The 14,893-nt window shown below is 49.3% G+C and overlaps 1 protein-coding gene across 50 annotated transcripts in view; it reads left to right on the top strand.

Moving 5' to 3' along the window:
- The window catches only part of odad4 (outer dynein arm docking complex subunit 4), a 112,868-nt gene that overhangs the window by 34,308 nt on the left and 63,667 nt on the right, over nt 1-14,893 (top strand). For 29 of the 50 annotated variants that reach the window (XM_072487601.1, XM_072487605.1, XM_072487607.1 and 26 more), the window contains 5 exons: nt 383-436; nt 1,233-1,301; nt 2,590-2,640; nt 5,224-5,286; nt 12,775-12,852. The exons of 10 other annotated variants lie outside the window; for them this stretch is intronic. In XM_072487601.1, coding sequence (XP_072343702.1) covers nt 383-436; nt 1,233-1,301; nt 2,590-2,640; nt 5,224-5,286; nt 12,775-12,852 — 315 coding nt within the window. The remainder of the gene's footprint in view (nt 1-382; nt 437-1,232; nt 1,302-2,589; nt 2,641-5,223; nt 5,287-12,774; nt 12,853-14,893) is intronic. 11 more of the 50 variants (XM_072487621.1, XM_072487628.1, XM_072487624.1 and 8 more) reach the window with 7 other exon arrangements.

The raw sequence follows: 14,893 nt of genomic DNA, 5'->3' as shown, positions 1-14,893 counted from the left end.
GAACAAACCGAGTTTATTCAACCGCTCCTCATAGCTAATGCCCTCCATACCAGGCAACATTCTGGTAAATCTCTTCTGCACCCTCTCTAAAGCCTCCACATCCTTCTGGTAGTGTGGCGACCAGAATTGAACACTATACTCCAAGTGTGGCCTAACTAAGATTCTATGCAGCTGCAACTGTTGTGGTTGAGATAGATGCTTTTAAAGGGAAGTTGGATGAGTGGATGAGGGAGAGAAGGAAATGCTGATTGGGTGAGAGGTGGCAGAGCATAAACACTGGCATAGACTAGTTGGTCCGATTAGTTTGTTCTCTGCTGTAAATTCTATATTAATTATCAGTGTAGATTGATTAGCATTTTTTAATCTTTCAATTTTACCACAGTAGCTGGCTCGGTGGTTGTTGATCGCGAGAAGCCTGGAAAACATAGACATGCCGGTAGGTTCCTAGTGTAGCAAGCCTGTGTACTGTTAGCAACAAATACACCGTCACATCCACACCTACTCACTTACATCACTGCCCTGAGTCCTCACAGACTCTCTGCTGAAACATTATTCACATGGGCTGTTTTTATTCCATCTCCTCGTCCAGTCGAAACATTACACACACATTGTCCATCAATGATTGTTGATGGGCATACATCTCAAAGCTGAGCAGAATGCTGTCGTCACCCAATGTACAGTTAGGCACACTTCACTGGATCGTGAGCAGGAGGAGGAACTTTGGTGAGTTTGTCCCTCATTAAGTCAAAGGCACTAAAAATAATAATGGGATCCCATCCCCACCCTGGCTGAGATCCATTCACGCAGCAGAGAGCAGGCATAAACCCAGACGCATCCTGGTCTGAATGGTCCAACCACCAGGTCTCTGAGCTATGGTGAGAGACCCACACCTCATTGTGATTCCACGTGTACAGTTCATTAGCCCGATGGTGAAGACTAGAGAATAATCTGATCTAGTCGGATGATTGGGATGAGGAAAATGTAGAGGTTGGGAGTGATGGTGATTGGAAAAGTTGCTAAATGTGGAGTTAGGAATAACAGTGTCGCTTATTCTTGTCGCCACATTCAGTTAAGTCACTTACCTTTTTGCGACAGATCATTGGGTATGGTTTCCCAGACTGCGGCCTGTAATAGCAGCAAATCAATCTCGAGGCAAATCAATCCTGAAGGGAAAGTAGTACAAGTTACACAACTGAGTGGAATTTCTGTAACCTGCTATCTTCCTACTGCAGCTTTCGCAACTGATGAGGTCACTACTCAGCATGTGGAAGATCTCACTGAATCTGCTCTCCGTTTAAAGGGTAGGTAGCTAGGATATTGTTCACATCCTCTCCAGCAGGACATTGTTCACTCCCCCTCCCGCATGTCACTATGAAGTCCCCCACCCCCACCCAAGATATTATGCAGTCTCCCACAACTAGGACATTATGCGATTCCCTCTGCACATTGTTCTATGTACTCATCTGCCTTCACACCATTGCATCTTAAAATCTCAGTTTCTACTGTTTAGGATTGGGAACCATTGACAATCACATTGTTGGTTTTCCCGTTTCCTCTTTACATTTAATTCTGTGTCACAATGTCGATTATTGGCTCAACTAACTTTAAGTTAATGGCCTGGCAAAAGTAGAAATGGATACACGGTACCAGGGGGTGGTTGGGAGTTTGGGATTTGTTTATGTGGCTGTGGTTGGAGGTATGGGATAAGGTATGCAGTGTTCCATGGGGTGACGGTATAATCTAACCAGACTAAACAAAACTACTTCAGACAAAAAGCTCTTTAACAATTATGTTCACGCATGGTTAATATGTTTGAGTGAAGAGTGACTTGCTGTATACTACAGCCAGGGCAATTCTCCCACTCCTTTACTCTTGTCTCACACCTGCTCTCCGTCGCTTCCAAGGCCAATGGCTCAGTTTGGCCCATGTTGACACTCTAATACCTGGGTCAACATGGCAGGACAGACTCGGAGCCACTGCCACACATTGACTCTCTCAATTGTTTTTAACACAAGTAACCTTTCCAGCTTGGTGGGGGGCGGGGGGGGTTGTGAGTTTTCAGTCAGAACTTGACCTTTCCATGACTATTGTTTACTGCAGCAACCCCAACGTTTCGCTGTCCAGCTGCCATGTTTTAATGCGTTTGTTGACTTGTTGCTTCAGCTCCCTGTCTGTCTGCACTGGGTTGAATCAGGCCAGGAACTACCCAGTGTAACGACCACCCTCTGTCATAGACTGACTCTCAGTTAAGGTAGTGAGGATGGTCTGGAAGGGGTTAGGGACAGGGTCAAAGGGGTCTCGTACACGAGTGTAGAATAGGCCAGGCTGGGAAAGACAAAGCAGTGTAAAACCGAGTGCCAATTCATGAAACTGCTGAGGACAATTTCACCACAGGGACTCCTCATTAACGCATATATTATGAGTCATCTCTGCACAGAATCCTATCAGTGGATTGAAAGGTACCAGCATCTCAAACAAAAACATGAGCCGGAAGCAGAGCCACTGATTAATTTAGAATTTTCAGAAACTATTCAGGTGACGCTCACACGATTGAACAGAATTGCTTAACCTATTGTTTTCCTGCACTAGGCTCCGAACAGGCTGGTGAGGCATTAGAGGGAGACGAATCCTGCTCTGAGGGTAGGTTCTCATGTAGCCAGTCCTGTGTGTCCTCATCGCCACACAAGTTATACCGAATCTCACAATCATCTGCCCTTCCCTCGATCTGAGTTCTGATTTGAAATCTTACCCCAATTTCTCAATGGAAGAGTCTCCATGGGTTTCCCACCAAGGCCGGAATTCTCTCTCTTTTTTTTCTCCATTTTAAAAAATCTTCCCAATTAAGGGGAATTTAGCGTGTTCAATCCACCTACCCTGCACATCTTTTGGGTTTGTGGGGGTGAGACCCACATAGTCACAGGGAAGAATGTGCAAACTTTCGGAGCACTGCTCCTTCCTCAGGTGAATGAAGAGGTAGGTTCAAGAAACATAGATATAGACCAAGTCAAAGATGGTAGGATTGATCCTACCAACTGTCCTGGTTTGAGACAATTCACACCTCTTTAACCTGGGGTTACCCCTATCTCTGGATCTGTAAAGACTTAATTACCTGCAAAGACTCGCATTCAAAGTATCGTCTTACATCTTTGACTTTGTCTACATATATGTTTCTGGAACATACCTCTTCATTCACCTGAGGAAGGAGCAGCGCTCCAAAAGCTAGTGTTTGAAACAAACCTGTTGGACTTTAACCTGGTGTTGTAAGACTTCTTACTGTTGTTAAACATACACAGGGATGCTCCAGGACAGATATTGTCATTGGGAACACAGCTGGTGGTCAACAGATGTTTGATGGTCTGTCTTGGATTTATTCTCCCCTTCTACAGTAGTTAGCCCATTGCCCCTGAAATCCCACCTTGCCGTGCTGTTTTTATAGCTGAGGCAATACGTTTTATTTGGCAGCTGTAGCAAATTTTTTTTAAAAACTGACGATGAAGCAAAATTAGTCTGTGTTCTGGTGGAGACAGAGAAATCTTTGTATTAGGAATATTCCGTGAAATAATAATAATAATCTTTATTGTCACAACTGGCTTACATTAACACAGCAGTGAAGTTACTGTGAAAAGCCCCTAGTCGCCACATTCCGGCGCCTGTTCGGGTACACAGAAGGAGAATTCAGAGTATCCGAATTACGTAACATCACGTCTTTCGGGACTGTGGGAGGAAACCGGAGCACCCGGAGGAAACCCACGCAGAAGCGGGGAGGATGTGCAGACTCCACACAGACAGTGACCCAAGCCGGGAATCGAACCCGGGACCTTGTAGCTGTGAAGCAATTGTGCTAACCACTATGCTACCGCTGCCTATGTAACAGTAGTAGTAACAGCTGGCATAAGGGAGGGGTATACAGATTTATTCCCTTCATAATCAGACACTCGAGTAAGCCTTAACAACCAAACATGATGGTTTCTACCACAGTATTAGGTAAGGTTTTGCCATTTGTTTGATTTGGTATCAAAATATTGATAAACTGCTGAGCACTGGCCACTGGGTAAACTACTGAGCACTGGCCACTGGGTAAACTGCTGAGCACTGGCCACTGGGTAAACTGCTGAGGACTGGCCATTGGGTAAACTGCTGAGCACTGGCCACTGGGTAAACTGCTGAGGACTGGCCATTGGGTAAACTGCTGAGCACTGGCCACTGGGTAAACTGCTGAGCACTGGCCACTGGGTAAACCGCTGAGCACTGGCCATTGGGTAAACTGCTGAGCACTGGCCACTGGGTAAACTGCTGAGGACTGGCCATTGGGTAAACTGCTGAGCACTGGCCACTGGGTAAACTGCTGAGGACTGGCCATTGGGTAAACTACTGAGCACTGGCCACTGCGTAAACTGCTGAGCACTGGCCACTGGGTAAACTGCTGAGCACTGGCCACTGGGTAATCTGCTGAGCACTGGCCACTGGGTAATCTGCTGAGCACTGGCCACTGGGTAATCTGCTGAGCACTGGCCACTGGGTGAATGGCTATAGTCCACAAAGGGCCACAGGCATTTCTCACTCCATGAGAGAAAGACCATGGGTTATATCACTGGAGGGGCACCACTCCACATCAAGGACCAGTGGACAACCTGCACAATTGGGGGCAATAAACCCTGGCGTTACCATCAATGTTTACATCCAGTGAAGTCATTTAAAAAAAGAGCCACCCTCTGCAAATGGATACCTGGGGCGAAATTCTCCTACCCGCCCCGCCACATTTCTGCCCCGACCGGCCGGCGGGAGTCTCCGTAACACCGGCCGGTCAATGGGGTTTCCCATTGTGGGGCAGCCCCACGCCGTCGGGAAACCCCCGGGCGCCGGCAAAACGGAGACTCCCGCCGGCGGAGAATGACGCCCCTGGACTCACTGGGCACCCAATTGTTTGTCAGGGTGGGTATGAAATCTGTGCCCAGGATTAATTGGCAGCTGCATTGCTGATTCGTTATTACATCGCAAATGGGATGGAATCTACACTCTGGATTGTTGAAGAAAGTGAGGTTTGGCCCACACTCCCATCAGGCGTATCAGCTTTAGCAAGTTATTGAGATTTAGTTACCCAGATCCTTCAGCTCTCAGTGCAGCATTTTTAGAAATAGCATCATTTATGAGGTTGTTTAGAAATTGATAAACAGAAAGAATGTAGTTAACAAGATATTTGTTTAATCTTTTACTTTGAAACAGCAGATTACAGCTCGTCAGATTCTGTCTGTGGCCTTTATTCATCAGAGAGTTTGTCTCCACGGGGTAGGTTATTTAGTTGGTGTTCACCGCCGGATCGCAGTTATACCGGGTACTTGAGTTAGTGCAGTGTGTGTATTCACCGCCGGATCGCAGTTATACCGGGGATGGGATTCTCTGTTCGCCGACACCGGAATCAGGAAACGTGATTGGGCGGAGAATTGGTTCCAATGTCGAAATCTCGGTGAGTGCCGATTTGACTACAAATCGTAATTCTCGACAGTGGCGTTCCAGCGCGCACATACAGTAAACGGCGTTGGCATAGCATTAGTGAGACTGACCCGGTATTCTCCGGGGCCTCCGCGATTCTCCGCCACCACTGGGGCAGTTCCGGACGGCACGGTTCACTGGTGCTTTTAAAAATCATGAAACAGGCGCGGTGGCTGCTGAGGGAGAGAGGGGGGCTACGGAAACTCTCCAACATCGCCATAGTTTGCTGACATTTGTGTCGCTGGCCGGGAGCTTGTGCCAGGGCCGGGGGGAGTAGCGGGGATGGCCAGGGGGTGGGGTCGAAGTGGACCGGCGCGGAACACCATTGCCGCAGCCGGAAAGGCAGCCATGCAGCCTTGAGTGTGTGTGGGGAGTGTAATGTGTGTGTGCGGCTGGGATGAGTGTGTGTGGGGAGTGTAATGTGTGTGTGCGGCTGGGATGAGTGTGTGTGGGGAATGTAATGTGTGTGTGCGGCTGGGATGAGTGTGTGTGGGGAGTGTAATGTGTGTGTGCGGCTGGGATGAGTGTGCGTGGGGAGTGTAATGTGTGTGTGCGGCTGGGGTGAGTGTGTGTGGGGAGTGTAATGTGTGTGTGCGGCTGGGATGAGTGTGTGTGGGGAGTGTAATGAGTGTGTGCGGCTGGGATGAGTGTGTGTGGGGAGTGTAATGTGTGTGTGCGGCTGGGATGTGTGTGTGTGGGGAGTGTAATGAGTGTGTGTGGCTGGGGTGAGTGTGTGTGGGGAGTGTAATGTGTGTGTGCGGCTGGGATGAGTGTGTGTGGGGAGTGTAATGTGTGTGTGCTGCTGGGATGAGTGTGTGTTGGGAGTGTAATGTGTGTGTGCGGCTGGGATGAGTGTGTGTGGGGAGTGTAATGTGTGTGTGCGGCTGGGATGAGTGTGTGTGGGGAGTGTAATGTGTGTGTGCGGCTGGGATGAGTGTGTGTGGGGAGTGTAATGTGTGTGTGCTGCTGGGATGAGTGTGTGTTGGGAGTGTAATGTGTGTGTGCGGCTGGGATGAGTGTGTGTGGGGAGTGTAATGTGTGTGTGCGGCTGGGATGAGTGTGTGTGGGGAGTGTAATGTGTGTGTGCGGCTGGGATGAGTGTGTGTGGGGAGTGTAATGTGTGTGTGCGGCTGGGATGAGTGTGTGTGGGGAGTGTAATGTGTGTGTGCGGCTGGGATGAGTGTGTGTGGGGAGTGTAATGTGTGTGTGCGGCTGGGATGAGTGTGTGTGGGGAGTGTAATGTGTGTGCGGCTGGGATGAGTGTGTGTGGGGAGTGTAATGTGTGTGTGCAGCTGGGATGAGTGTGTGTGGGGAGTGTAATGTGTGTGTGCTGCTGGGATGAGTGTGAGTGGGGAGTGTAATGTGTGTGTGCGGCTGGGATGAGTGTGAGTGGGGAGTGTAATGTGTGTGTGCTGCTGGGATGAGTGTGAGTGGGGAGTGTAATGTGTGTGTGCGGCTGGGATGAGTGTGAGTGGGGAGTGTAATGTGTGTGTGCGGCTGGGATGAGTGTGTGTGGGGAGTGTAATGTGTGTGTGCGGCTGGGATGAGTGTGTGTGGGGAGTGTAATGTGTGTGCGGCTGGGATGAGTGTGTGTGGGGAATGTAATGTGTGTGTGCGGCTGGGATGAGTGTGTGTGGGGAGTGTAATGTGTGTGTGCGGCTGGGGTGAGTGTGTGTGGGGAGTGTAATGTGTGTGTGTGGCTGGGATGAGTGTGTGTGGGGAGTGTAATGTGTGTGTGCGGCTGGGATGAGTGTGTGTGGGGAGTGTAATGTGTGTGTGTGGCTGGGATGAGTGTGTGTGGGGAGTGTAATATGTGTGTTGGCTGGGATGAGTGGGAGTGGGGAGTGTAATGTGTGTGTGCTGCTGGGATGAGTGTGTGTGGGGAGTGTAATGTGTGTGTGCGGCTGGGATGAGTGTGTGTGGGGAGTGTAATGTGTGTGTGCGGCTGGGATGAGTGTGTGTGGGGAGTGTAATGTGTGTGCGGCTGGAATGAGTGTGTGTGGGGATTGTAATGTGTGTGTGCGGCTGGGATGAGTGTGTGTGGGGAGTGTAATGTGTGTGTGCGGCTGGGATGAGTGTGTGTGGGGAGTGTAATGTGTGTGTGGCTGGGATGAGTGTGTGTGTGGAGTGTAATGTGTGTGTGCGGCTGGGATGAGTGTGCACGGGGAGTGTAATGTGTGTGTGTGGCTGGGATGAGTGTGTGTGGGGAGTGTAATGTGTGTGTGCGGCTGGGATGAGTGTGTGTGGGGAGTGTAATGTGTGTGTGCGGCTGGGATGAGTGTGTGTGGGGAGTGTAATGTGTGTGTGGGGCTGGGATGAGTGTGTGTGGGGAGTGTAATGTGTGTGTGCGGCTGGGATGAGTGTGTGTGGGGAGTGTAATGTGTGTGTGCGGCTGGGATGAGTGTGTGGGGGGAGTGTAATGTGTGTGTGCGGCTGGGATGAGTGTGTGTGGGGAGTGTAATGTGTGTGTGCGGCTGGGATGAGTGTGCACGGGGAGTGTAACGTGTGTGCGCGGCTGCAGCTTGTCAGCCTCCCGAATGTCAATCCCGGACCCGGCCAATCCCGCACCGTTTCCCATGGGAATCGATTGTGTTCCACGTGACGCCGGTGCTGCCCCTCCACAGTCGCTGAATCGGTCCAGATTTGGCGCCAGATTTGCTGTGGTGGAACTCCACGAATGCTGCCCCAGCGTCAACACTTAGTCTCAGGAACGGAGGCTTCTCAGCCGCAGGTTCTTTAGTTATTGTAGTCTGTGTATTCACTGCTGGAGCGCAGTTATACCAGCAGCGTATCTCTAGCACCCCCCTCCCCACCCGGAGGGCAGCAGAACCCCAACCCCACACCACATGCCGGCACCCATATCGCCCACCATGGCCGGGTGTCCTGGCCACTGAAGCCAGCTACCCACCCCCTGGGCTGCATGAGTCGGACAGTCTAACTCTCTGCGTTTTCTGTCCCCTGTCCAGACGGGTTTCAGGTTTCTGGAACGGACAGTCCCATCGATTGTGGAGATGCAGTCGCTGCGCCAGGGACATGAGGGGTTGTCGGCGAGCATCCAGCACCTGCAGGTGGAGAAGTCCAACCGCGTGCAGCAGCAGGAGGTGGTGCTGGCCATGTGTGCCACCCACACCAACACCGAGGCCTTGGGGGCGACGGTTTCAGCTATGGTTCAGCGTGTCCAAGACCTGGGGCATTCTGTACGGGCAGTGGCCAAGGCCCAGGACAGGGCCGCCCTCTCACAGGCAGCCATGTGCCAGAGTCATCTGGACAGTCCTAAGCGTGGCCCAGTCGCAGCAGGCCACGGCTGAGACCATCGCTGACATTGCCCAGGCACTGGCTGATGTGGCACAGGCACAGACGGAGGTGACCCAGTCCCAGAACGAGATGGTGGAGTCAGTGGCTGATGTGGCACGGACCCAGGAGGTGATGGCACAGTCCCAGGCGGAGGTGTTCCCCTCCCTGTGCTCAATGGCCGCGAGCATGCAGACCCTGGTCGAGACCAGAGCGGCCTCCAGGACTGGCAGCACCAGGTGATGGAGGAGCCTCAGGGGATGGCTCCGTTCACACCCCATCCCATGGAGTAGCCCGGGGGCCACCGGGCACCCCGAGGGAGGAGGAGGAGGTGATGGGGCCTGTACCGGTGACTCCCGCAGGGGAGTTGCCGGAACATCGCAGCACCTCTTATCTTGAATCTATGTCCTCAGGTTCTAGAATTCTGCACCAAGGGAAACAATTTTATCCTGTCCATCCAATCTCTTCCCCTCATAATTTTGTACACCTCAATTAAGTCTCTCCTCAGCCGTCTTTGTTCTAAGGAAAATAACCCCAACCTATCCAATCTCTCCTCGTAGCTACACTTTTCCAGCCCTGGCAACATTCTTGTAAACCTTCTCTGCACTCTCTCCAGAGCAATAACGTCCTTCCTGTAACATGGTGACCAGAACTGCCCACAATACTCCAGTTGTGGCCTCACCAGTGTTTTATACAATTCCAACATTATATCCTTACTTTTATATTCTACACCTCTGCCCATGAAGGAGATCATTCCATATGCCTTCTTTACAACCTTGTCTACTTGAACTACACCAAGATCTCTCACTTCATATACCCCTTTTAGTATATTCCCATTTATTGTGTACTCCCTAGAACTGTTCAACCCCCCAATGCTGACCTCCCACTTCTCAGTGTTAAAATATATCTGCCACTTTATCACCCACTCCACCAATCCATCGATATCGTTTTGAAAGTTATAGCTATCCTCTACACTGTCCCCCACTCAGCCGACTTTCTGTCATCTGCAAATTTCCCAATCATGGTCCCCACGTTCACGACCAAATCGTTAATATACAACAGCAGGGGTCCCAACACTGAGTCCTGTGGAACATGACTTGAAACAACTTTCCATTCGCAAGGGCAGCCATCGACCATTACCCTTTGTTTCCTATTACTTAGCCAACTTTTATCCAGTTCGCCAAATTGCCCATGGGCTTTCACTTTCTTGACCAATCTGCCATGTGGGACCTTGTCAAACGCCTTGCTAAAATCCATCTGGTGGACAGCGAGCAGGATAGGACGGCACCATGCCACCTGGGACACCAGCAGCCGGACCCATCCAGGCCAGGGTGGAGGGTGGGGGCTGGGGTGGGGGCACCCATACGGCAGGTGTCACTCTGCGGAACCAGGGGCCAAGGTGGGTGGTCAGTGGGGTGCAAAGCAAGATGGCTGCCTTGCAGGCTGCGGCAATGGCGGACAATGCCCGGGCACCGCCCCAGTCCCGCGGGGGGTCACGCGGCCCAACGGCCCGTCCCCTGGTCACACTCCCCCTCCATGGCCCTGGCAGGCCCCCACCCCACCCAGCCAGTGTCCAGCCTCTCCGTGTCCCACCTCCCCTCTCTCCCTCATCAGCCACAGCACCTCGTTCCTGATTTTTCAAAACACAAGTGAACCTCACCGTCGAGAATTACCCCGGGTGGAGGCGGAGAATCACGGAGGCCCCAGAGATACCGGGTCAGGCCCGCTAATGATACGCCAAGGTCATTTACTGCACGTGCGGAGTGGAACACATTGACGCTGCTGTCAAGGCACCGGAGAATTGCGATTTGACGTGAAATTGGCACCTGCCACAATTTCGGCATCAGAACCGACGTGGGTTTCTCCGTCCCACAGAAATCTAGTGGGGCACGCCGTCGGGTTTCTCCGTTTCGCCGGCTGGTCAATGGGGTTTCCCTTTGTGGGGCAGCCCCATGCCGTCGGGAAACCCCTGGGCGCCGGCAAAACGGAGAACTCCGACGGTGGAGAATTCAGCCCCCAATTCTCCACCCATTCACGTTTCCCGATTCTGGTGTAGTTGACTGAGAATCACGCCCGGGTTCTTTATTAGTGCAGGGTGTGTATTCACCGCCGGATCGCAGTTATACCTGCACAAACACTCATCTGCTCCTCCTGAGTTTGGTCTATTGAGTTTTGATGACGTCTCTTCCATCCAGGTTGCATATATTCCCGGGGGAATGATCAAACCACCTGGCCAGACAAACAGTGTTTAATCTTCCTCACCAACACTTGTATTGAAAAATAAGATGCTGAAGGACAATTTTAAAAATCCCTCTCTGCGATCTTTCTGCTGCACACACACATCCACACACACACATACTCACACAGACACACACACACATACTCACACAGACACACACATACTCACACAGACACACACACACATACTCACACAGACACACACACACATACTCACACAGACACACACACACATACTCACACAGACACACACACACATACTCACACAGACACACACACACATACTCACACAGACACACACACACATACTCACACAGACACACACACACATACTCACACAGACACACACACAGACACAGCAGGTGTCCAGAAAATTAATTCTTGCAAATTGGAAATTCTAGCTGGCAGTCTCCAATTTCACAAAGAGCTTGGGCTGATCGAATAAGAGAAAGGGATCCTGTACCTGGTGGAGTCATAGTTCCACACTCACAGAGATACAAACACACACACACACACACCCACACACAGACACACATTCACACACTCACTCACACAAACACACACGCTCACACTCACTCACACACAGCCACACACACTCACTCACTCACACAGACACTCACACACGTACCTGGATAGCAGGTGGATGGGGCATCAGATGAAGTAACATTTTCCGCAACTGATTCCCAGGTGCGTTTTATTGGTCCATGAGTTAAATGTAGACAGGATGGCAATGCGGGCTCTTTGGCATACCCTTCATTTAATTACTCCTTTATTTCACAGTCTGCTCTTTCTGGTGTCTGAAAAATATTGACACAAAAAGGGTGCATTGCGTTTTGCCTGTTGCCAGTGTGCGTGTACGAATTATTTTGCATTTTTATAGAGTAATGTACCTTAAAATTAAATTGATGTGCTGACTGATCGGCGCAGGCATAGGGAAAGTGGGAGAATTCTGTCCTGGAAGATTGACACAATGGAACTTAGTGCGTGATACAACAAGGAAGGAATTGTTTGTGAGGTCACAAATATGAGAATCTGTAACTTTATCAATTTTATTTGTTCTGTATCTGTATAGCAAGAGAGAATCTGTACAAGTGTGCGTGACAAGGGGTTTTTTGCTTTTATTGTACCATGGGTGGGTCTGTTTGTCCGCTTTATTCAATAGAAAAATGAAATGAAATGAAATGAAAATCGCTTATTGTCACAAGTAGGCTTCAAATGAAGTTACTGTGAAAAGCCCCTAGTCACCACATTCCGGCGCCTGTTCGGGGAGGCTGGTACGGGAATTGAACCGTGCTGCTGGCCTGCCTTGGTCTGCTTTCAAAGCCAGCGATTTAGCCCTGTGCTGAGGAAATATATTTCCAAAAATAAAATGCTAAATACGTGGAAAATGTGCAATAACAGAAATTGCTGGAAAACACTCAACTAGTCAGTTTGTGTCTTTGAAGAGAGGATGGTAGAGTTACCATCTCAAATGCTAATCCCTCCTTTCTCTCTCTGCAGACTTGACTTTCTCTGTACAATCCACACATGGCACCAAATCCCTCCCACCAACAAAATGCAGACTGACATTTACTGTCTGTGCTGACATGTAAAAGAGACAGGGTGGGTTGCAGGAGGAAGGTACCTTGGAAATCTGCTTGAGCAAGAGTCTGCTTTCACTGGGAGAGGAAGTGAAAAATTAGGGGGGAAATATAAGATCAAGTATAGCTCTTACAGTTGAATAGATTTTCCATGATCCACTGTATTTATACACAGAATCCCAGGTATCTACTGATCAAAAGGTTCGTCAGTCGCCCAGTGCAGATCATCGAGCCAGAAAGAGAGCTAAGCAGGGTAGGTTGGGAGAACATCCAATGTGAACTGACTGTCAGAACACAGTGACCACATCAGATTCTCTTCTGCTCTTTCTCATTTTGTTTTCTATCCAAGTTGTTGTTGATGAAATAACCTTCCTGTTGTTCTCAAACTCATCCTTAAGCTCTCATTGTGTGACAGGATAGCCATGTTTGCAAATTTGTTTTGCAGATGCCCATATTCTTTGTACCACATCAGAGAACGATAATGCCCCGAGACGGAGGGAGCAAAACACATTGGGGTCCTGCTCCCTGAACAATTAAACACAAAAGCCTAGAGGTCAACAAGGTGCCTGAGATACCAAACTTCTCCCAAATAGGGCAATGGTGTAAAAGGGCTCAGGGTCAGGGTGCAGAGTGCACACTGGGTTCAATAGCCCCTGAGCTGTGCTTCAAAGAGGCATTTGCCCTTGACTTTGGGTGAAATGTCTGGGCAATTAATTCATTTCACTCCTGGTGGAACTCAACCAGCTGGGAGCAGAGCGGTGGGCAGCTTGTAAAGTAAACCCTGTCTAGTTTGTTTCCAGGCTCCCAGAATCAGGGCCTGTTCAAGGGACACAGATGAAAGGGGAATGTCTGCTGAGAGTTATTCCCCCCCCCCCCCCCCCCCCCCCCGGACCTTTCCTCTGACATTTTGGGAGAATCGAGCCCCATCTATCTGCCATGTGTGACAGTAAGGGTGAAGGCTGAATGGAGGATAGTCATAAGATATCCTTGAACTGTACCTAAACGAGGAAGTGAGAAGTTTAGCAGGAGATTTAAGTGTAACTCAAATCATTGGATAGATTTTGTGTAACCTCCTGTATTTATACAAGAGACTCCCCAGAATCTCCTGATCAAAAAGTTCCTAGCACTAAACTTCGAGATGGGAAAGAAGCTGAAAGGGTAGGTTCAGAATAGAATCATAGAAACTTACAAAGCAAAGTGCCATGCAACCCATTCTGTCAGTGCCACCCAACAAGGTGCCATCTCTTTCCAGCTCTATGGCATGTTGCCTTGTGGCCTAGGGCACTGCAAATGCATTTCCCACGTGCTTTTTAAATGCGATTAGGGTTTCTGTCTCTACCATCTTTTCAGGCAGTGAGTTCCAAATCCCCACCACTCTCTGGGTGCATTTGTAATGACCATTGAAACAAAATTACTACGTGAGATTCCGGTCTGCTCTTAGTCGTTTTGTTTCCCATTCACGTGTGATTTTGAAATTTGCTTCCTGGTGTTTCTGGTTTTTGCGTCACCTACAAGCTTTTATTCTTTCTTATTCACTCATTGCTGGAAATTTAGGCCGGCAGTCATGAGGCCTGCACTGCACTTCAGCTACAAAGAGTGGCCCAAATCGGGAAATAAGTACAAGAAGGATTGAGGCCCAGGACACAGTGTACGCTGGGCTCATTAACTCCGGACACAAAAGCAAAATACTGTGAATGCTGGAAATATAAACTAAAAAACAGCAAGTGCTGAAAATACTCAACAGGTCAGACAGCAACTATGAAGAGGGAAGCAGAGCCAACATGACCTTTCATTAGAACTGGAAATACTGATAATAGGTTTTAAACAAGTGAAAGAAGGAGGGTAGAAAAAGATAACAGGAAAACCCGGTGGTAGAATTGAATACAGGAGTGACACCAGCAATTCCTTTGTCATTGAAGTGAGCTAGGTGGAGCATCATGGAAATAGTGATCACAATGGGAAAAGATAAAGAAAATTATTGAGAGAGACATACCTAAGGTAAGGACCAAAGTAATAGATCAGAAGAAAGCGAATGATGAAGGGATGAGGATGGAAGTAAGGAAAGTAAACTGGAAAATTTCCTGACAAAGGGATGGAACAGTAGTATAAAATATTTTTGAAAGTGATTAAGAATGTTCGGAAGGAATGTACTCTGCCCTGGATAAGAACAAACTAGACAGTGATGCGACATCATGGATGGCTAAAGAGATCAAAGTAAACTTGAAAATAAAGAAAGAAGCATATATTAAATACATGGACAATAAAGGAAGGGGTGACAAAAGGGAATTCAAAGA

The sequence above is a fragment of the Scyliorhinus torazame genome, chromosome 21 (genome assembly GCF_047496885.1).
Source record: "Scyliorhinus torazame isolate Kashiwa2021f chromosome 21, sScyTor2.1, whole genome shotgun sequence".
In the NCBI taxonomy this organism is placed as follows: domain Eukaryota; kingdom Metazoa; phylum Chordata; class Chondrichthyes; order Carcharhiniformes; family Scyliorhinidae; genus Scyliorhinus; species Scyliorhinus torazame.
Note: the sequence above shows the minus strand (reverse complement) of the source record. Positions and strands in the feature narration are given on the sequence as shown.